Raw genomic sequence first — 24,255 nt, forward strand, 5'->3', positions numbered from 1 at the left:
TAAAAAAGATAGGGTATCTTCAATCTCATTGACTCAAATTTTGTGGAATATAGCACTTATAAACTAAAAACACACAGAGAGAAGGATTAAATTATCCCAGTAGGACATTCAAAAATCATCTCGAGAAGATTTCAGGATTGGCTAATTTTGCTATTGTCCTACTGGTTGTGTCAACCCACCCCCACCCCCACCCCCCCACCAGCTAATGTCTGAAGTTCTCCAAATTCAGCAGGCAACACTCAGATCTGAAAGAAACTCTGCCAGCAACCTGGACATATGGTTAGCTGAGTAAACATTTGATTAGCAGGCATTTAAACGGATTTCCTCTTAACATATACAGGAGAGAAAATTCTCTTCCTTCAAAACCTGTTCTACATCATGTTTCTGAATCCTTTCCTCCTATTCAGTCTCTCTCTGGAAAAAAAAAAAAAAGCTGTTTGTTTTTCCCACGTAGAGTCACTTTGGGTACAAGAACCTTTATTTGTTCCAATTATTACTCATTTTAAATTGAGAATGTGAGTTGGGTCTAAAACAGTTAGGTCTATTTCCCACTCCCATGAGCAGATGATGACCAGGCTGCTGCCAAGAGCAGCAGCAGAGGGGAAAACAAGATCAAAGCCCGAATGAGAGAACCCAGGAGTCACAGCCCCCAGAGGCTCTTCTTCCCAAGTCTAATGGTCCACTGAGTGGCTGTCCGAGGAGGAGGCCATCTCTTGGTAGGTGAAGATTCAATTTGCAACCTAAGCACAATGCACACGCACCAAAAAGAAGAAAAAAAAAACCAAACCCCACAACCATCCTCAAATATAAAGCTCTGAGTCCAGGGTAGCGGTCTCACAGCAGCCAACAATAGGATGAGGATGTGACTCTGCACGTGTTGGATGAGAGGAAACATCTTCCCAGTCACTTTTCTCCTCCTGTCCTGTCCTCTCAAAAAACAGGTCTGGATTACAAATTCTACCCCCAAGAAAAAGAATCAGATTCAGAAAACATTTCCAGAAGGTTCTCCAAAGCAAAACACTTGTGGCTGCAGGGCCTGGTAGCGAGAAGGGCAGGAATATACATATAAAAATGTACTTAAAATCCAAGTCAAAAAAATTGTTTTAAGTTTCAATACTCCAATTAGCTCGCTGTTTTATACTGTTACTCCACAGAAATGGGGCCACCTAGGATGCACAGGAAGAAGCAGCTCTGATTCTGACATGGCTGTGGCTCTCAAAGCTCCCAAGCAGGGCTTTTCCTCCCCAATTTTTTCCTTTCCAGTTTCAAAAAGTACTATTCTATCTTCACATCCAAGAGCTGGTTGGTTTGGTTTGTTTCTTTGGAACCATCAATAAAAGAAGCAACTTTTTCCTGTTATTTTTACTCATGTCTATCTATCAGAGCGGCTGTTTCTTTTGACAGTTCAGTAGCACACAGGCTGACTTGGCTAAATGGACTTATGAATGCATGCATTCGGACCGCATATTGCTACCAAAATGGAATGTGGGAATATGCTATGCACCTCAGGTTGAGAAATGACCAAGAAATCAAGATCTAAAGGGTGATATATAATATATATATATCAATGCTATTATTCATAAAAACCTTGTTTAGTAATAAAAAAAATTGCTTTGTTTAAATATGAATATTATAGTCTGCTTCTCATGGTTAGGAAATAATAGTCTTTCTGAAAAGCAGGTGCTTTTTCTACTACAACTCCATATCCTGGGCCTCATCTTCCGAAAAGTCAGACATAGAACTCTCCGATGAGCTGTCTCCGGTGCCCTCTTCCTGTTCTTTCAGTGCCTCCTCTGTTGCATATTTCTGGATGTACTCTGCACAGGGGGTTGGGATAAAGAAAACACAAGGATAGTGAGCAGGCAGGCATGTGCTTCAGTGACCCCACAGCTGGCAAGTCCCAGGGAGGTTCAAGCTTTCCCTATTAGGTTTGGGAAGTAGGGAACAGACAATGACAGAGATGACAGTTATTAAAGTCACTAAAGCTAAGGGAAAAATTGTGCAGGGAGGTGTCTTTGGAGTTTATGCATTTCACCCCCTTAGTAAGAGAGGCAAATCTGAACACTTGATTTGCAGGGGAACAGATACACTGCACCGCCATGCTAGATCTTCTTTGGGCCATTACCTCCCACGTGGATGTGTACAAGACAGCCGACCACCCTGGGCCTCGCCTGCAAGGCTCAGAAAGGTCGACAGACATCCAGGACAGTGTCTGGGGTTAACCAGGCCCCAGTTTTCCAGCCAGGGCACTCTCACTCTCTCCTTGTTGCCTACTGATATGGCTGCACTCCTCCAAACTTGATGGACTGGGGAAATGTAAACCTCACATTTTCTTTTACTTTCTATGTTAATAAAACTATTCACCCCCCAGATAGAACAAGACTAGTTATGATTCCATAGTAATTTATAAGGAAATCCCCCATCATTTTTAGATTTGCAGTTATAATTACAGTCAGCCCAAATCTGTTATTTTAGAAATAGATTTTAGTCTAAACAGATCCTGCCTGTCAGGTTTTTGAAGCAGCTGGTGAAGACAGTCTCTCAATCTGCTCAGGAATGAGCTGCTACCTGGGGACACAGCTAGCCTGAGTGACTTTACCACCTATTAATTTATTTACCTGAAGATTTATGATGCTATAGCCTAGGCTGTATCTGCTAGCTGAAAAAAATGTTAAGAACTGCTGAATACACAATTAAACGTTTTCCTAAAACTCTAGGTGCAGATGGTTTTTCAAGTAAGTAGCCTACACACAATATGAAAAGACAGGACAGAATCCTATCCAGAAAAACACATCCTCACGTCCAAATGCTTTGTTTTTCCTCCTATGGAGTTGCAGGGACTAGAAGAGAAGGTATATGGGCCAAGTCTGAATGATGCAGTGCAGGGCCAGCTAAGATTATTTTCTATATTTTCAAAGGGCTGTTAAAAAGGAAGAAAGAAAGAAAGAATGAGTATGTGACAGAGACCATATGTGGCCAAATCTGGGCCTTTACAGAAAAAGTTTGCAGGCTTCTGACTTACACCCCTACAGATTCATTGGAGCAAAATTTTATGCTGAGATAATGAGATTTCAAAAGCCCCTGGCTAGGTAGGAACTTGCCTTCATTTTTTTGAGAGTGAGAGAAATGTTTACTAAAGTCTTAGAAATTGTATTTTTATTCTCTATTGGGTTGGCTACTTTTTCTTCCTTTGTAGAAAGAAGTTGCTGCACTTTGGCTCTTGGACACTGTAAGTCGACACTATCAGCCTTCTTCACTATATTCAAGGAGACCAATGTGTATTAAGTGCTTACTGGGACAAGGCCTTTCAGGAGATAGAAAAATGAAGAGCAAGGTCACTAATGAGCAGGAAACACAGAAAGATAAAAGCAGTTAGGGGCTTAAGTGCCATCAATGGGAAGCAGGAGGAAGGGACTGTGGCCCGAGAGCCAGGAAGGCAGTATCTGCACTGACCCTTGAAGCAGCTCTGGCAGCTGCAGCATAGGAGACGCCACTCCAGGGGAAAGGCATAGACAGCCTCGCCAAAGCACATGGGAGAAGGAAGTGGCTGGGATATTAAAACACATTAAGAGAGAACTACATTTGTTTTCTTTCTTTTAAAAAATCTGAAGCAAGTAAGGCAAAATGTACAGGTTTTGCTACAGTTGGATAGTAGGTACTAGTTAAGTCACTCTGTTTTTCTGTATGGTTGAAAACTCTCCCTGAAGAACTAAGGAAGCAGATACAGTTGGGTATCTGAAATTCATCCAATTTGTGTGTTACATATTGATACATTTAGAGGAGTAAAGGCAAAGATGTAGATCACACACAGCAACAGAGAGTCCTGAATGTCAGGCTAAGATGCCACTCAGGGAAGGTTTTTGAGAAGTGACATATCTTTAGACAGCTCCAACGGTGCCCCATCCTACAGACAGTCCAATATTTCTTTTTTCTTTCTTTTTTTTTTTTTTGTGGTACGCGGGCCTCTCACTGTTGTGGCCTCTCCCATTGCGGAGCACAGGCTCCAGACGCGCAGGCTCAGCGGCCATGGCTCCCGGGCCCAGCCGCTCCGCGGCATGTGGGAATCTTCCCAGACCGGGGCACGAACCCGTGTCCCCTGCATCGGCAGGCGGACTCTCAACCACTGCGCCACCAGGGAAGCCCAGACAGTCCAATATTTACAAGATAAAATAGCGCCAACTAAATATGAATCATGTTCACGGTAAGAAAGGTTACATACACTGACCTCTGATGTCAGGTGTGGAAACTGACTACCTGGAGGGGATTATCTAAAGCGGTTAAGGGGTGAATTAGCTCCCTAACGGGTGGGGGAGGGAGAGAGGGGCCGAAGGACCCAAATCTTATGAGAATGATCACGTTTAGGAATGGAACGAGAAAAGTTTTCAGAAAGGTAAGGGGTAAAATACCAAAGCTGCAGAGAGGAAAATGGGTCATGAGAAAAATCCAAATGATTAAGAAGAGAGGAGGACTTCCCTGGTGGTGCAGTCGTTAAGAATCCTCCTGCCAATGCAGGGGACACAGGTTCAAGCCCTGGTCCGGGAAGATCCCACATGCTGTGGAGCAACTAAGCCCCTGCGCCACAACTACTGAGTGCACTCTAGAGCCCGTGAGCCACAACTACTGAGCCCGCACGCCTAGAGCCCGTGCTCTGCAACAGGAGAAGCCCCTGCTCGCCGCAACTAGAGAAAGCCTGCATACAGCAGTGAAGTCCCAATACAGCCACACAAAAAAAAAAAAAAAAAAGAGGAGAGAGGAGGGGAAACAAACAGCAGGACTCCTAAAGGAGTCCACAGAAACAGATAAAGGCTTCTGACATGGGGATACCTTTGAGTATGGGGGTGGTGGGTAACCAGGAGGAGAAGGAAGACCAACAGTGCTAGGAGGAAGGATAAATAAAGAACAAGATCATGTTGGTGGGGGGACTGGGTCCGAGAAATAAGATCTCTTATTTCCTGTAGGAAGAAACAAAGAAAAGATTGGTGGGGGTTGGGGGGGGGCAGATATATATAAAGGTAGGAAGCTGGGGTGAGCTCAGGTCTGATAGTCATGATCTTCTCAGATTACTAAGGAAGTGATAGCCAACACTAATGTTTCAGAAATCTAGAGCCCCCTAAGCTAGAGCTTGCTGTTCAAAGATAAAAACGTAGGTTAGGTTCCTTTTGTAACTGGGACTATAACAGATATGTACTAAAACAGGAATAGTGTTAAATAGAGGCATAATGAATACAAGAACTATAGAAATATGCTCTGCACAGAAATATCTGTGGGTTGCAGACACTGTTAAGTGATTCTTATGTCAAAGTAAGACAGTCTCATAATAGAATTTTATCTGGTTAAAAATGAAATACATGTTTTCTTGAATTACGTTTCTTTGGCTATGTCTGGTTACGTAAATTAGATATTAATTTGCAAAGCACCTGAGACCTAAGTAAGTTAATTAGAGTAGATTTATTTTCACTTTATCTCAACAAAAAGTACCAAACAATACCCTAAGAGACCAGGGAAGAATGAGAAGACGAAGAAAAGGAAAAACTACTGTTCAACAAATAGGCCCAGATGCTCCCATCCTGTCTCATACTTTCCTATTTAAGAGTGAAGACCTATGCATTCTGGGCTCTCATAAATTATTTCTACTGCCATCTCCTGCAAATGTACTCAGAGGGGCTATACACTTTGCAGAGGCTCATGTTCTGAGCTGCTACGCAGATGAACGAGTCAAGCTAAAAACTGGGGAAATACCAATGCCTGCCATTTGTTAAGAAGAGTAGGCCTATTTTCATGGACTTTGAACTCCTCTCCTTTCTGGTGGAACTTTATGTATCTAGACTTTTCACTTTGAAAGTTCTCAAACATACATAGAGGTAAAAGGACAACGTGGTGAATGCTGGTAACCCTGTGTGTAGCTTTAGCTGTTCTTTCACAACCACATTTTCATTTTAATGAAATTCGTGTCCCATTAGCCTGTAAACTGAGAATGGGAAAACAGGATCCTAAATCTTAAAGGATGAGCTAACTAGTGCTACTACCATTTGCACATTTCTAAACTTTAACAGCACATTTTAAGTTTTAATAGAAAAATCCATAGCACCAGGGCACTGGAGCCAGGTATCTGCAGTAGAAATGTGCCTTAGATGTAAACTTCCCAAAATGTAAGCAAATCAGTATGGGACCAAGAAAAGAAGCCAGTTGGGTAATTTTTATTCAACAGGTAAAATGATATAATAAAACAAAGTCCAAAGATGAATTTGGTAACTATTTCCCAACTCCCAAAGTTAATTGCTGTCCTGAAGGGCCAGGATGATTCCATTTATAAACCAATGTGAGACTATGCCTTTCAATTAATACTTTACTCTCCAGTCCAATTTTCTAATTTTCTAAGACAAGAGGAAGCAAATGAAAGCAAAGGTTCTTTCATATAGGGGGGTCACAGGGATTTCTGGCAGGGTTATGTCTACTTACCACCCAACTAATAAGTCACCCATTTCCTCATCTTTCCTTTTTTGCTTTCTCTCTCTTCTTTCTTGCTGAAACCTCCAGCTTTCTAAAGGTGTCTCTGACCCTTGAACCTACAGAGGCTAGTAGCTCTGTTCCGGCCCACAGCTGTCTCTTTTTAGGCCTGAGAAAAATTACAAGTAACTAAGAAGGGCTTTTAATGATCAAAACCTAACAGACTTAAGTTCTTCTGTCTCCAGGCTAAGCTACTTGCCTTACCTTTAATTTTCTGCTTGTATTCTTCTGGTCGATGGAGGTACATAGCTGCAGCGTCACCATTGAGAGGATCTATGGGGTTGGGATAGGCCAACAACTGGGGCAGGAAGGACTCAAATATATTGGTAAGATCTGAAAAACAAGCAAGAAATATATCATGCACGGAACAAGCAAGTTCACCTAAAATTCACTTGAATTCAGTAGTCAACATATTTAACTACACTGATATTTTTTCATAAAACAGTGGTCCATTACATGTGACTTATATATTCCTTTCAATACCAATTTTTAAATTTAATTTTAATTTGAAGAACCAGGCACACTTGGTATTCTCTTTGAAAGGCAACTGTCCCAATTCGAATTCACTCCACTCTGTAAACTGAGATTTTAGAAATACTACATGGTTTATTAAAACTTGTACCCCAATACTGTACAGCACTCTACATTCTTACAAAGCAAGAAGTTAATTTCTTAACATCGCCATTTTCTACAGCTTTGAAAATCCCCACTCTGAAAGTATTCAAGCACCAGATCTTAAAAGAACTGAATATAATTATATAAGCCTTGACATTTAATTCAATTCTCCTAACTTCTAATGGAGGTAAATATAACCAGTTTTTCAATTATTCTCGGTAATGAGGTAGGAACCTATATGAACCACTTAAAATCATAAACAATCATAAGACAGATAAGTACCAATTTACTGCTTTTATTAATAATCATTTTAATAAACATTAACAACTCCCTTCTTACTAGATTCAGCACAAGGTGCTGGGTGTACGTCTACATACACAGCAAAAACAACAAAAACCCTGCAGTTACCTAGTGTTTTATAAAGGAAGTAGGGCTTGAAAACCTGTAAAATAAACCACACATCCACATAACTTCAGAGATGCTCTAACTCCATTCTATTTGCTGCTCAGTTAGCAGACAGTGAACTGTGGAACCTTAGCGCTTCCATCTCTCTGCCCACTCTAGTTACTCATCGTGTTTTATAAAAAACATTTCTGTTTCAAGAGGGAATGCTGAAGTATAGTAGCAAAGAAACTACTCTTCAATTTATTCTGCTTTTTTAATGGATTCTGTTTTAGAGTGAGCACTCTCATGCAGTATTGTAAGTGAATGTTTTGTCAAGCCATGTCACTTTAGATTAATGATTCTCAGCCAGGGGTGATGTTGCTTCCCAGCGGCCACTTGGCAATGTGTAGAGAAATTTCTGGTTGTCACAACCGGGTGGGGGAAGGTGTAGGGGTGCCACTAGCATCTAGTGGACAGAGGCCAGGGATGCTGCTAAACATCCTACAATACAATGCACAGGATAGCCCTTCACAACAAATAATTATCTGGGACCAAAATGTCAATAGTGCTGAGGTTGAGAAACCCTGGTCTAGATAAAAGGGGTCAGCAAACTTTTTCGTAAAGGGCCAGAGTAAATACTAATTTAGGCTTGGTGGGCCACATTTGGTCTGTCACAGCTACTCAACATTCAGCCCTGCCACTAGCACAAAAGCAGCCATAGATAACAGATAAACAGATGGGTGTGGCTGTGTTCCAATAAAACTATATACAAAATCAGGCAGCCAACGTTTGCTGACCTCTGCTCTAGAAAATCCTATGAGAAGCAGATCATCCTTGTCACTATAAGGTAAAAAAACTGAGCAGTCAAAAAAAACCTAGAGCTGCACTATTCAATAGAACTTTCTGCAATGATGATAATGATCTGTATCTGCTACCAATATGGTAGCCATGTGGCTACTGAGCACGTGAAATATAGCTGGTTTGACTGTGAGGACTAAATCTTTCATCTTTAATTCTAATTAATTTAAATTTAAATAACTACATGTGGCTAGTAGATCCCATATTGGACCACTCAGGTCTACAGAGTGATATATGGACTGTGCTGGCTGTACTTCATGACAGCCAGCACAGTCCTATCCTCATGCACCAGATACTAACACAGAGCAGGTTTACCTTCAACCCCAAGTTAGGGACTTGGTATTACTGATAAGGCCAACTTTCCAAAGAACCACATTAAAGTAAAAGTCCCACGTACCAGGAAACAAATGCAGAGATCCTTAATCAAAAAAGCAAAACAAAAATGATCTTGCAACATAACCCCAACCATCTGTGGCAGGATTTTCACTGCTGTTTTACATATATATATATTAAAGGAAGCAACATATTTAACAAACCAATAACTATTCATGGTATAAAATCATTGAAACTATTTGTAAAGGCTAAGGGACAGAGAAAAATGCTTATGTTCTAATGCTGAATAGAGAAAGTCTGTAAAATATTATGTTCTCTAGAATTACAATGATGTACACAGTATGAGGCATAAAAATATTTTAAAAGTTATGCATAAGAATATTTTAAAAGTTATGTTGGAATTCCCTGGTGATCCAGTGGTAAAGAATCTGCCTTCCAATGCAGGGAACACAGGTTCAATCCCTGGTCAGAGAACTAAGATCCCACATGCCGTGGGGCAACTAAGCCCATGCACTGCAACTATCGAGCTTGCATGCCTCCACGAGAGAGCCCGTGTGCTGCAAACTACAGAGCCCATGCGCTCTGGAGCCCACACGCCACACCTAGAGAGAGAAAACCCGCAGGCCACAACTAGAGAGAAGCTCGAGTGCCACAACGAAGAGACCACGCACTGTAATGAAGGATCTCACAGGCCTCAATGAAGATCCTGTGTGCCCCAGCTAAGACCTGACATAGCCCAAAAAAAAAAAAAAAAAAAAAAGGAAAATAATAAAAAATTAAAATAAAAATTAAAAAAAAGTTATGTCAAAGCAAAAGGCTTGTAATTTCTACTTTTCACACTTCAAATGACACTTTACTTTTTTTGCCTTTAAAAATAGCATTTGCATATAAATGTGTCCTTTCTACTTTTGCATATGTTTGAAACATTTAATAAAACATGGAAAGTCTGAAAAAAATTTTCCTCTCTTTATCCTTAAGTGGGTGGGTTATCAAGGCAATGGTAGAAAATTCTAAAAGGTAAGCAAATTAAGAAGAAAAAACAAGAGGTGTGAACCCCAAGTTTTACAAATTGAACATGATCCCAAAGCAGAGTTACAGTAACAGTAATAGTAATGGCAGCAAGAGTTTACACTTACATAGCCCTTACTACAAGCCAGGCCTTGTAAACACTTTACATATGCACTCTTTTTTTTTTTTTTTTTTTTTTTTTGCGGTACGCGGGCCTCTCACTGTTGTGGCCTCTCCCGTTGCGGAGCACAGGCTCCAGACGCGCAGGCCCAGCGGCCATGGCTCACAGGCCCAGCCGCTCCACAGCACGTGGGATCCTCCCAGACTAGGGCACGAACCCGTGCCCCCTGCATCGGCAGGCGGACTCCCAACCACTGCGCCACCAGGGAAGCCCCTATATACACTCTTAATTTCACTACAGCCAATGAGGTAGGTACCATTACTATCTCCATTTTGTATATGGGGAAAATGAGGCACAGAGAGGTTAGGTAACTTGTCCAAGGGGCTGGGTTTCAAACCTGGGCTTATGCACTACACTGCTTCTGTTAGTGGATAAAAGGAACACTGTCTCAACCATGATGGCAAAAGCTCCCCATATCTCTGCATCAAAACTGGATACCCTCAGAAATGGCCACCCTCCTCCCCAAAGTTTTTCTTTCTCACATGTTCAAGGCCAACAGGATGGTCTCTAAGCAGAGAATGTTCAGGAGTAAACTGGGGGCCTCTCCTGCCACATCAGCATTATTGGTGCTGCCCCCAAAAGATTAACAGCTGAATGTTCCTATCAAACAACAAAAAACTTGAAAAAAAAAATAAACTGCAGGTTTTAAGTTCAGAAGCACTTCAGGACTTGAGAAATACTGCAGACAACATGTCTCATAACTAGGTGTTTCATGTGTTCCAGGAAAAGATTTTATACCCCTCACCATTACTTTTAAGTTTTTCAAGCTACCAATAAGTGGCTTTGCCTATGTATTTGTTCCAAACAAATAAAAGAACCCTCAATTAAAAAAAAAAAAAAAAAAGAACCCTCAATTATTGGTTTCTCCTTCCTGTGTCTACTGTCTTCCTACATCAACATACTTTTGATCCATTTTACAGATGTGCTGAGTCACACCTCTAGAACAGAAAAGCAGGAAAGGAAAAGTACGCAGCCCAGTTTTGGGTAAAGATGACAGCTTTTGAAGGCCAGGATGTTGTTGCCATGGCCATTTTAAAGCAGTAAAGTATTCCTGAAAGTGGCTAACAGAATGACTACCATTGAGAGGTTCCTCCCCAAAGAAATATCTCTCAAACATGCAGATGTGCACAAAATCTTCTTTCAAGATAAATATTCTAGCAGAAGAGAAATAAACCATAAACCAAGAATGAAATAAAGATACTCATCTTTGGAAAAATCCATAATAATAAAATTTTTTCCCCCTAGAATTGTTAATAATATAAAACATCTATCAGTTCCAAAGACTTTTAAAAAAAACACTGACCTTCCACTTTTTGGAAGGGAGAGAACCAGACATGGATCACACAATCTAGAGATTACAGTCAGGTGCTCCCATTACTGGATACCTTAATTTTTTTTTTTTTTTTTGGTATGCGGGCCTCTCACTGTTGTGGCCTCTCCGGTTGCAGAGCACAGGCTCTGGACGCGCAGGCTCGGTGGCCATGGCTCACAGGCCCAGCAGCTCCGCGGCATGTGGGATCTTCCCGAACTGGGGCACGAACCCGTGTCCCCTGCATTGGCAGGCGGACTCTCAACCACTGCACCAACCAGGGAAACCCCGGATACCTTAATTTTTAAAGAAAGTCCCAAGAACCCTGATAAGTATGGTTTACCATGAGCAAACAGCTCTTACTTTTGCCTTGGACTAAATCAGCACTTACCAAAATGCAGGCCATTAGGACTGATTCTTCAACCTGATCTTACAGTATTAATGTTAACAATATTACAACACTCATAGTTCAGCTTAGGCATATAAACTAATGATTTATATCCATATTTAATTTTTAAAAACACTCAAATTATACTTATCTCTCATCAAAAGCAGCATCTACCCCACTCAGTCTAGAGCAATGGTTCTTGGGCAAGTCTAGGTCCTGGCTGTTCGTCCATTAAAATTACCCACAGGGTTTTTTTTTTTTCAAAATATGCATGCTGAGGCCTCATACCTACCCCAGGGATTCTGCTTTAGGGTTGGTTAGCATCTGCATGTTTGTGATACGTGTGCAGAAATGCACTACCTACTCTACACACTCCTAACCCCAGAGACCAAATGGGAAGAGCTATGTGCCTGTGGGTTCTCTAGCTCAAGAAAATGTTTAGGTCTTGGCAGCTAAGCTGCTGAAGAGGCTCTAATTTAGTAGCCCTCCCTGACCCTTTCATTGCCCTTTTTCTGCACACTGCTGTCACCATCACTCCCTCCAGGTGGAGGTATTCCAAACTATAGGTAGGAAAGCAGGTCTCTTCCTCTCTGCATCTCAATTTCTTCATCTGCAAAAAGAGAATACTGCAGCTCCTTACAAGAAGAAATACACATTTCTAAAAATGACTATAAAATAGGCTTCAAACTACATCAAAGGACTAAAATATTAATACAAATATACCATCTTCTCAGAAGAAATTTCAGCTACCTGTATCCCTCAAGGAATACATATTAATAATTAAAATGAATCACCCACACAAAAATGCACCAATTTTTTTTTTTTTTTTGGTCTGTGTCGGGTCTTTGTTGCTGTGCGTGGGCTTTCTCTAGTTGTGGCAAGCGGGGGGCTACTCTTCATGGCAGCGCGTGGGCTTCTCATTGCAGTGGCTTCTCTCATTGTGGAGCATGGGCTCTAGGCATGTGGGCTTCAGTAGTTGTGGCACTCGGGCTCAGTAGTTGTGGCTCGCGAGCTCTAGAACGCAGGCTCAGTAGTTATGGCGCACGGGCTTACTTGCTCCGTGGCACGTGGGATCTTCCCGGACCAGGGATCGAACCCGTGTCCCCTGCATTGGCAGGCGGATTCTCAACCACTGCGCCATCAGCCCCGTACCAATTCTTAAAGTAAAGCCACCCTACTCCAGGTGACTCACAAAAAGATGGGTACATGGCTTCAAAGAGAAGACACTCAGGAGGGGATGAATCACATATCTCATGTTTTATTCTTGGCTGTTTATGAACCAGTGACCGTAAGTTATTTCTTCTTCCTCTATTTCCTTTGAACATTAAAATGGAAACCTTTGTAAAGCATACTGCTACCTTCAGGTTAAAACCCTGTGGATGCCAAAGCTTGACTTGGTCAGCCCCATCAGGAACCACAATTACCAAGCTGGCAGTCCTCTCAGAGACTTGAACTTGCATAATCTTTGTTTTTCAGATTTAACACCCCAAATGCTGTGACTCAAAACACCACCATGGTACAGCACAGTCACGGCCAGGTACCACCAGCCATCATAGCCCTCCTCCCTTCTCCAATGCCACCTATCCTTCCCCCTTTTCTCACCCTATGCCTTGTTCCCCAGATGTCCGAGGCCCTGGGTTCGTTCTTTTTAAAGCCAAACAAACAAAAAACATACAGAAAAACTTGTTTGCAAAGACATCAGCCACTTGCTCAGCAATGTGAATTCTGTGGTCTTTGTATTAATACAAAGAGTGTATTTTATACTCTTACTCCAGGAAGCTCATCATCTCACATTTTTAAAGAAATAAGTCTATGCTGATAACTAGCAAATCCTTCTAATTGGTCCTTTACATTTCTGGTCTTAAACATGCCTAAAATTATTTCCCTGAAAACCTACTCCTTTCTCCTAAAGCCTAGATCGACGGCTCCAAACCTCTGGAAGGACCTTGGTTAGGCCTTCCTCCTTTATTCCATGTACTCAGTCAATTTCCCAGACTCACTATTAATCCTAGCGAAATGCCTCTAGTTCCTCTTCTGTTTCCACTGGCATGTAACTACATCAAGCCCAATGTATCTTTCTAGACCTGGATTAGGACAACCACCTCTGGATGGCCTTCCAGCCTCCAAACTCTTACCTTTGGAATCAGAGAACACTTCCTTAAAACACTCAGGTCATTTCCCATCAAGAGCAAGTTCCTTTTCTTTTCCTACAAAACTTCGTACTCCAGAAGCATACTATCTAAACAAACTTACATTTTACTGACCTTCTCCCTCCTGGAGGACTCCTGGCTTCCAAAGCTCAGAATCACTGAGTTAGCCACGACTCCTTAAGGTATTTAACTGTTTTGTAATTCAATAGGGAGCAGGGCTAAAAGGAGAGGAAGAAAGGAAAAGTCCTGCTCACAATTAGAGAGGTAAAAAGCTGGGTAAAAACCCACAAGAAGTAGATTCTAGTGAACCAGAACCAATGACTGTGACCTCCTCTTTCCATGGCTTTCGGCCATTATAGTTGAAGCTAATGGCTAAATAAGTTGAGATCACCTGGGAATTAAAACCATGTTATCTGGGGCTTCCCTGGTGGCACAGTGGTTGAGAATCCGCCTGCCAATGCAGGGGACACAGGTTCGATCCCTGGTCCAGGAAGATCCCACATGCCACGGAGCAACTCAGCTTGTGCGCCACAACTACTGAGCCTGTGCTCTAGAGCCCATGAGCCACAACTACTGAGCCCGCGTGCCGCAACTACTGAAGCCCGCGCGCCTAGAGCCCGTGCTCCACAACAAGAGAAGCCACCGCAATGAGAAGCCCGCGCACCGCAACGAAGAGTAGCCCCTGCTCACCGCAACTAGAGAAAGCCCGCGCGCAGCAACCAAGACTCAACTCAGCCAAAAATAAATAAATACAATAATTTTTAAAAACCAAACAAACCCATGTTATCCTTGATTGGCTAGAGAAAATCATCAGCTGACCTTTCAAAATCCCATTGATTGACTTTGCTCATCTTATAAGGAACTGTAATTAATTCATCATATTGCTAAGCAAGCCATGAATTTATAGTTACATGTTCAAAATAAAAACAATCAAAATTCCATTTCATTTGCTCAAGGTTTTTTTTTTTGTCCTTTTTTTTGGGGGGGTGGTATCTATATGTATGAAAACACACTGACATATATGTGGTCAAAGTTTATAAGACTGAAACAGGACAAATAAAATTTCCAGATTTGTTCAGGTTATCTAAGAATTTTGGGTTAATTAATAGACCTTTACTTTTCTACTCTTGTCAGCTCTTAAGAAGTTGCACTATTAATGATGAATTTGAGTCTTTTACTTTAATTTTCTTCTGCTTGTAGTCTTTGAATACTAAAAACAGTGAAATTCTACCCCCTAAAAGGAGGAGGAGCCAGAAACCTATACCTCTCTTCAGCTGGAGGATCAGCATTGCATATAATCAAGCAGTTGTTATGTATGAAAGACTGAGTAAGCAGTGGGCCCTAAAAGGTGACAGACATCCCCTAGAGGAAAACCTCAATAAAGCCAATTAGGAGGAATGCCTTCAGATAGGCAGGTAGATTTGAGAAAAGAAATGGCCTTGAGATTAAATATTCTCTTACTAGCTGTTTGAGGGCACACATGTGGCAAGCTGAAGCAGACCACCACAAAGACTTGTGTGGTGCTGTGACACAGAACCAGCTGGCCACTGAATGCTAACATGCTTTAATGGAATAATACATACAGCAAACCAGTATCCCAGATGATATATTCAAGAATGTATCCAATCACTTAACTGAGAGGGTCTTCTGTGTGGATAAAATATACAAAGGGTGTGAAACTCATTAGATGTACACGGGATCTCGTGTTAGTCCATGCGGATCTTTTAAGGATAGAATAAAGTCTCATGAAGAGGGTCATGCATGCAAAAAACAAAACTCTTCTCTCCTCACACCTCTTAAAAAAAGAGAGAGACCAATCAGGAGGAATCAATAAGAATCAGCAAACACTTGAAGAATTTTTGCAATATTCCTGAGAGATATACTTAATCTCACTACACTACCATTACACTTTTTTAAGTATTCCAAGTTAAAAACAGGTATTCCTGTTATATGTGGGAAAGAGCAATGTCAAAGACATAGGGTACTAATTAAAACCTGGTGGAATACCAGATATATCCTGCTAAGTGCCAGATCACCAGGTCACCAACCAGAGGTGTGTAGTTTTATAACATGGAACGTTTTAAAGCATTCCACTGTCTTAGAAAATCATCTTCCATCCACTGCCTAATTGCAACTCCCTCTCCACAGTGTATTTAAACCGTAGAGATCTGCAGAAGGAAATGAATGCTACTACATAGATCAGAATGAAGAAAACAGACTTTTGTTCACCAAAAAAATTCCCCTTGTTGCCATGTCGATCTCAAAACACTTCCCACCGTACTTAGGTGTTCTTGAGAGGTCAGTTCATCCTGATTTAAGCCTGGTATGACCCTGCTTACCTTAAAAGATTGCAAGCTAAAACACGGTAGTAGGATTTGTTATTACCCTTCTAGAAATGAGGGCAGTTAATGTATAATTAGCTAGTTGGGTATTCTTACAGTCATACTAAAACTCATTATTAAAGCTTTAAATTACTAGGCAATAATTTAGTTTGTCTTTAATGTCAGAAAAGAACAAGATAACTTCATGCAATTATAAGATAAATGACCATGCATGGGGAAAGACTTTACCTAGACACAGTGATCACAAGCAAATGAAGAGAAAACAAGTCCATAAAATCACAATGGAGCCCTTGAAGCTACAGCCCCAAAGAAAGAAAAACATGGCTGTGGCTGTCTTTCAGGACCATAGCCTGGCTCATATCCCATGATCCACAAAGCCTGGACCACTCCATGGTTCTAATGCTGACTGTCAGTGAATGTGAACGTGGTGTTTTTAATGAATTTCTGCTAGGTTGTTCAACCCAAGAAAGCCCCATTTTTCTATGTATAGCTAATTAAACTCTTTGGGCACACGCCAACACCAAACCTAAATATTTACAAGCAGAAAAAGGAGGTGGATCATGGAGCTAGCATTGAGGAAACCATCAAGTCCATAACTCAGCATATTTCTTCTTTATCTACTACAGCTGACTTTTCTCCATAGTACTAGAAAGAAACTGCTCTACCTGGGTCTGTCTAGGAGACTCATAATGACATCCAGCTGTTCCAAAGGCAGGATGATATTTGTGATTCCAACATGGATGGATCAATACTGAGTTCTCAAGCCTGTTGAAACAGTGGTTGCTGGCCACTCAATCATCCATGCAGATAGATAAATGTATCTCTTACCTCTGCAACTATACTAAAATGTCTAGAAACATAGCTAGCAAACACTCATGCAGCATAAAGCATTATTTTAAGATAAAGTTACCCTCAGCCAAAATTTGAATTGTTTGGAAAGATTCACAGGCTACCTGACTGAAAAGAGGTATGTAATAACAATGTATTTCCAACATGAAAAGGCTTAAATTCATTTAGCCGCTTAAAATCATTAGGTTACAGCATAGTACTATTAAGTAAATTTATGATTTAAAATTTTTCTAAATGCCTAGTAAAAGAAGCACTGTTTCTCCTAATTCTAATGCCAAAGTTCCTGAAGCATTCCTTTTGTTGTAGTCAAACTCATCTGTCTGTTATTGACCGCCCCCAGCAAATGACTCTACGGGAAATAATTTCCCAAATGTTGATTTTTCTCACCAGCAAAATAAGAGGACTATCCAGTCCATGGGCTAACAACCCTAAAGGTGAGAATAAAATTATAAACTTTATAAATTATAAAGTTTATAAATTAAAAATTATAAACTTTATAAATTTATAATTTATAAAATTATAATTTTTATATGAAAATTGTCTGCTACATTACTTGTCCACAACTTAATCCACAAATAAGTAATTTACCAAGTCAGTCAAGAAATGAGTAAAACGAAAGTCGGAGAGAGAAACACAATTTGCGAGGGTCAAGTATGCATGGCTCAGAATGGCGGGAGGGAAACTGAAGCTGTACTGCAGTGAAGGTACCTGAGCTTCCAGGAGTGTGGGGTGAAAACACAACTATGGATAAAATATATTTGAGTAAAAAGGAAAACAGAAAACAAGCTACCTATGGCTTAATGAACTTTCCTTTCATCAGTCTTTAAAATTACGGTTGTTTTTGAAATTGAAATCCAGATCCCTTTGGCTGAATTTTAAGTTTTCCAGAGCTTTTATCATTCCTGCCTGCAAGAGCACGAAGGGATGTAAAAAAAAAAAAAAAAAAGATGCCATCATACAGGAAGCCAAAATGAATCAACTTTGTGATGGCATCTGCTACTTTCCTTTTAATGTCACAAAGAGTAACAATAGTAACTTCAAACTCAATAGACAGCTTCATATTGATGACAAGCTTCTTTACAAAATTAACCACTATAATATGCTCTCTTTCAAGATTAAATATAAAATTTTAAATTACTGGGTGATTAAACTACAATTATACCAATTTTGAGCTTCTGAATGAACAAACTGCATGTACACTTGGCAAAGGAAAACAGGAGGAGAACAGAGGCAAGGAGTCAAATGGGCTGCCAGAAATCAATTTTCTTTTGTGGAGTTGGTGAGGGGTGGTGGAGGAATAAGCATAAACATTGTTTATTATCAGGTTATGATGAGTATAAATCTGAATTTCATCTGGGAACTGCTGTTATAATAAAAATATGGATATCTATTGCACAGTACATGCATGCCCTGGGGCAAAGTTAATTGCAGGAAATTTCACAAGTAACTCCCTGCTCCTTACCATATTACATAGTAGAGTTGAAACAAGTTTTGGTTACCAAGCTAAGCCTTTTGCTTTTCAGTTGAATATCTGTGTGAACTTGCCAACTTTCTCCTATTAGTTGTTTTGTATTAAGTTAGATTTGTTTTTGTCCTTTGAACTAAACTTCAAGAATCACAACAGGAAATTGAGTGATTCAAAATTCACCAATGACGAAACTAACCTTCAATGCCGGAGGGTTTAGCAGCTTGTAATAAAAATTGAGTTTAGATCTCAAGATCAGATAAGCCTAAAAGAAACTTCAAGGTCATCTAAACCAACCCCTTCTACCAGTACTTTCATATAGATTGTATTTACCTGCTCCTAAATCCTTCCATGAGAGAAATGTTGAATTTTCTTGAGGAACAGTTTGGACTTGAGAAAAATGTCAGAACAGTTTTCCCATGCTGAGTATAATTTTGACTATACTATAAAAATATTTTCTTCCTGCTTTCCTACACTTACCTGTGTGTTCATGTTCTTGTATTATGGAACACTTAATGGTAACTTGTACACATGTAACACAGAAATCAAAATTCACTTTCATCAATGTGGTTTAATTCTTGTTACTTACTAAATGCTTTGCAAGGTAATACAAGAACATATTCTAACATTTTATAGATGTGATGAAACCTTAGTCAAGTTGGCCTGTTGCTTGAAAGTCTATTCTGAACCTCATACACCTGCTGGCAGGAATGTTAACATGGTACCACCTGGGAAAATAGTTCCTCAAATGGTTAAACAAAGTCACCATATCTCCGAGCAATTCTACCCCCAGGTACATACCCAAGAGAAATGAAAACATATGTCCACAGAGAAACCTGTGCACAAATATTTATAGAGGCATTATTCATAATAGCTAAAAGGTGTAAACAACCCAAATGTCTATCATCTGACAAATAAAAATGATATCTGTAGAGTATTATTTGGCCATAAAAAGGAATAAAGTACTGATACATGCTACAACATAGATGAATCTTGAAAACATTATATGAAGTAAAAAAGTTAGTTACAAAACACCACATATTGTATAATTCCATTTACAAGAAATGTCCAGAATAGGCAAATCTATACAAACAACAAGAAGGTTAGTTATTGCCTAGGGCTGGGGGATGGAGCTGGGAAATGAGGGGATGATAGCTAAAGGGTACAGGGTTTCCTTTTGAGGTGATAAAAATATTCTATGATAAAAATGTGGGAATGGTTGTAAATAACTGTGAATATACTAAAAACTATCATCAAATTACACTCTTTAAATGGGTGTATTTTATGTATGTGAGTTATAATTCAATAAAACTGTTATTTAAAAAAAATCTGTCCTGAGATGTGAGGTACCTGACAATCAGCAAACCTCTTCCACAAAGCTCTTCTGGTCAGTAGTAAAAGAATTAGTTAAACTAAAGTCCAATTTACTTTATTGTCATTGGAACCAGCTTGCAGCATTTAGTTATGTATATTTCTACAATGTGAATTCAGTTTAAGAAAATACATCATTACATCAGATATTCCAGGCAACCTGCCACAAGACATTTTTACCGAAAAACCATCTTAAAAGGAATCCCTTTAACCAACCTCAGTGTACATGTTCTTTCTTGTTGCCTCATCTCTTTATAAGCTGCCGTTTCCCTAAAACTCTCATGTTAAACAGTACTGGGCATGATTAATTCACTTATTAATTCAACAAATATGTGAACCCTCATTGTACATGAGCTACTGCTTTAGGCACCTGTACATATGTACACGCACACATGCGCGCACATGAGACAAAGCCCCTGATCCTGTGGAGCTTACAATCTGACAGGACAAGATAAACAATAAATAAATTTTAAGGTTTTTAAAAGAGGGTGCTGTGGTATGGAGGGGTGTTATTTCAGATCAAGTGGCCAGGAAAGGAGGCTTCTCTAAGGAAGCATGTTTGAGATGATAAAAGAAGGTGCCAGCTACACAAAGATCAGGGAGGATAACTCCAGGCAGAAGAAATAATTCTTGAAGGAATTAGGAGGAGGAAAAAAAAAAAAAGGATTAACTGTGTGCTGCTGGTGACCAACCTCTGTGATTCTTATCACCATCCTAGTACAAACAAGGTGACTTGCAGATGGTGGCTGGAATAAGGGGTCTTATGTACCTTAAGACCGCTAAAAGGTCTCACAACTCTCCAACAAGGGGAGGCCGTCTCTAGGTAACCCCAGCCTGAAGTGATCTTTCCCTCTCTGCACCTCTCAGCAAGCGTTTGTTGTCTGTACCACTCATTCTTTGCTGCTGGTCCAACCTCTGTGATTCTTATCACCATCCTAGTACAAACAAGGTGACTTGCAGATGGTGGCTGGAATAAGGGGTCTTATGTACCTTAAGACCGCTAAAAGGTCTCACAACTCTCCAACAAGGGGAGGCCGTCTCTAGGTAACCCCAGCCTGAAGTGATCTTTCCCTCTCTGCACCTCTCAGCAAGCGTTTGTTGTCTGTACCACTCATTCTTACAAACACATTGGTGCGAGGCACCGTGCTAGGAGTGCCAGGACTTAAACACAAATCAGACCAGCACCCTGACAGCCCTTAGGGCAGGAAATAATCCAGTAGCACAGAAAATGTAGGCACAGACAACAAACACAAGGTAGAAAGTAAAAGCAGGCCACAAAAAAAGAGCTATAAAATTTAGGCATGTCCAGAGATTACTTCCAGCTGGAGCATCAGGGGAGAAGCTTCACGAGGTGGGTGCACGAGAAGACGGAGAGTCTGTGAAGCCTGAGAACTTGGACATGTGGGGAGAACAGATTGATTTGTTGTATCCCTAATAAACTTTAAATATATTTAAAAATACTTTTAGCTCCCCAAGCAAGTTACAAGGCCTGATAAGGCTTCTCTCTCTCTGTGATCTCAATTTACATGCTGATTCACTGTAAGAGATCATATGTCAATTTCAGCACTGAAGGTAAGGCTAAATTATTCTTTGCTTCATAACAAAGTTTTCACCTTTGAAACAGATGATGATCCCCCAAACCTCTTAATACATCATCTCATTTCAAAGGTACATTCCTAAGAGTTTTTCCAAAACTAAAAGGCATTACAGATTACAATGTGCTTCAGAATAACACATATATAAAATGTCTGCATATGTATTTGTGTGTCTGCATATGTGTAACACTGTACATTAATTTCATAATCTTACAAGATAATTTCAAACTTCCACTGCTAAACCAAAGTCTGTACTCATGAGAAAACGTTTTTTTCACTGATTAAACTTTCCCACCGGCTTTCAAAATCCTTTCCCATTCCCAACAAAACATTTTAAACCAGAGAAGAAAATCCAAACAACATTTTTTTAGGCAGTGTCTCAACATCTCTAAAAAATATTCCATGGCCAAACTCACCATAGAGAGCTGTCCAAGTTTGATTAATTACATCTAGACACACAGTTCCTGACCTGAAACAGATGGAAAGAATGGCATTTTTAAAAAAATTAGAAAGCTAGCTGCATGTATCTGGCAACTAGTTTAATCATCAGGAAAAATATTTTTAATAGATCATTTAACAAAAAAAACCCCAAAGAATCCCAATTGGGGAAAACATGATGAGGAGCAGAATATACACAGAGTCTTGTGTCTACTTACAGACTGAAAGGGAAAACCAGTAACTATACAATGGAGAAACCAGACAACACCTTAACCATGTGATGAGAATTAACATTGGTTATCAGAACAGACAAACTTGTGTGCCTCCAAGAAGTATACCCTGAGGAGGACACACTCACTTTTTGGTTTTCTGGCCTTAAGAGCATACTCTGAACCTAATTATAAGGAAAAATCAGACAAACCCAAACTAAGGGACAGTATGAAATAACTGGTCTTTATTCCTTAAAAATGTCAATTTTATAAAAAGCTGAGGAATGGTTTCAGATTGAAGTAGTTTAAAGAAACATGACAACTAAATGCAACAGATGATACTGGACTGGATCCTTTAATGAATGGGGAAAAAAAAGTGCTAAAAAGTCCATTACCAGAATATGGCAGTAGATGAAAAAGTACTGCATTAATATTCAATTCCTGAATCTGACAACTATATTGCAGTTACATAAGAGAACATCCTTGTTAAGATGACTGATACATGAAAGTATTAAAGCAGCAGGGGGCATGATGTATATATATACATACAACCTCTCAGAGTTCAGAATACTTCATATGTATGCACGTGTGTGCGTGTGTGTAATATCAAAATTTAGTGCCATGACAAGGAAAAACTGCAGGACAAATAGTATTCTAAATAGCACTGGAAGTATAAAATAGGAGGCACTGATATCACATTTTAAAATATCACTAATAAAATGTTAGAAGGAAAGAAAGGGATAATTAAGATTCATTAACTGTTTGCTTTACTCTCAAGGAAGGACTGAGAAATACTTTAAGGGCTGAAAATAATATAATCTGTACACTGAAGACAGATCTCTGGACAGTGTCTATACAAAGAGAACAGAGATATGGAATATTACAAATGTTAGCTGGATATCAAGGGAAATGAAGGACCCATTCATGACAGTGGAAAAAACCAAGCAGTCCAATAATGGACCCTGAACTAAGTTGGAATATCGTAGTCCTGGATTCTATAGTGGAAGTGACCATTCTTACAGCCCTATCTGTTGTTAAAATCCAAAAAGATAATTGAGGTTTTTTTATAACAGAGAGATGAACTCTAACCAAGAGCAGCTGCTGCTAAGATTTAAACATTTTTAAACAGTTACTTACGCTTCATCAATGTTGGGATGGAAAATTTTATTCATGAATCCTGTAAAAAGAGATGTTAATTAGCAGCAAGAAGTATCCAGAGAACAATTAGTTTAAAAGTATTTCAGTACTGGAAACAATTTCAGTATTAGGATAACTCATTACTTTCAATCTTAGATCTGTGGTTACTGGTAAGACTATATTCTCCTGACTGTGTCAATTACTTAAAATACATCAGAGTTCTACTAATCAAATGAGCAAACTCTGAGAGCAATGCAGCTTCTAATACAAAATAATCATTACAAGAAATTATTTTCTGAGCTATGAAGGTACTTGCCAAGAAAATTTATAGTACTAAATGGTTTATAACTAGTGCCATGATAAAAGTTAAGAAAGCCACTCTGACTTTCCTCCCCAAAGTTTTATTGTTCAATCACTAAATGTGGAGGTTCTGCATTTGAACTTCTCCTTCCGAAGCTCAGTTACTTGTATCATTGTGCTACATGGTGTGCGGAACATGAATGAAGCTGCTGAAATGCTAAAGGAGTACTGCTTCCAAACCGCAAAGGATTTCATAAGAACAGTGACCAAAATATTTCCTTTAACTTTAGTCTACTCATTCCAGGAAACCCAGTTTTGATTAAAATTGGGGCAACCAAGAAATTAGGCAAGGTGTTTAAAAAAATTCTGTAAGATGGCTATATCTGTCAGGGATTCAAATTTTTTGATTTATTCCTAGAAAAACAAGTATGTATAGACTTTTAAACAAATATATTGATATTTAAATTCCAAAAAGAAATTATTTTCTAACACAAAACCAGTGAGTTAATCAGTTTGTATACAAGCAAATGACAGTATTCTAAAGCAGAGATCCACTGTCAAACACCTCATTTTGTCATCCTTATCGCCTTACTTCCTTTTTTAAATTTAATTTAATTAATTTATTTTTTGGCTGTGCCACACAGCACGCGGGATCTTAGTTCCCTGACTAGGGACTGAACCCATGCCCCCTGCGATGCAAGCATGGAGTCTTAAGCACTGGACCACCAGGGAAGTCCCCTTACTTCCTTTTTAGACTTCCTTATTCCGTACCCTCCTTTCAATAAATTGAAGTTCCTTTTTTTTTTTTTTTTTTGG

General features: G+C 39.7%; 1 protein-coding gene across 2 annotated transcripts in view; it reads right to left on the reverse strand.

Annotated features, from left to right (window-relative positions):
• Positions 1 to 1,571: 1,571 nt before the first annotated feature.
• UBE2H (ubiquitin conjugating enzyme E2 H) overlaps positions 1,572 to 24,255 on the reverse strand; it is a 96,265-nt gene continuing 73,581 nt past the window's right edge. Inside the window, exons 4-7 of one of the 2 annotated variants that reach the window (XM_007469708.1) lie at positions 23,140 to 23,179; positions 21,772 to 21,824; positions 6,712 to 6,840; positions 1,572 to 1,817 (exon numbers count right to left, since the gene is read on the reverse strand). In XM_007469708.1, the coding sequence (XP_007469770.1) occupies positions 1,693 to 1,817; positions 6,712 to 6,840; positions 21,772 to 21,824; positions 23,140 to 23,179 (347 nt within the window). In that variant the 3' untranslated portion in view covers positions 1,572 to 1,692. The remainder of the gene's footprint in view (positions 1,818 to 6,711; positions 6,841 to 21,771; positions 21,825 to 23,139; positions 23,180 to 24,255) is intronic. The other variant, XM_007469709.1, reaches the window with a different exon arrangement.

Source organism: Lipotes vexillifer, unplaced genomic scaffold, assembly GCF_000442215.2.
Source record: "Lipotes vexillifer unplaced genomic scaffold, Lipotes_vexillifer_v1.1 scaffold1329, whole genome shotgun sequence".
NCBI lineage: Eukaryota > Metazoa > Chordata > Mammalia > Artiodactyla > Lipotidae > Lipotes > Lipotes vexillifer.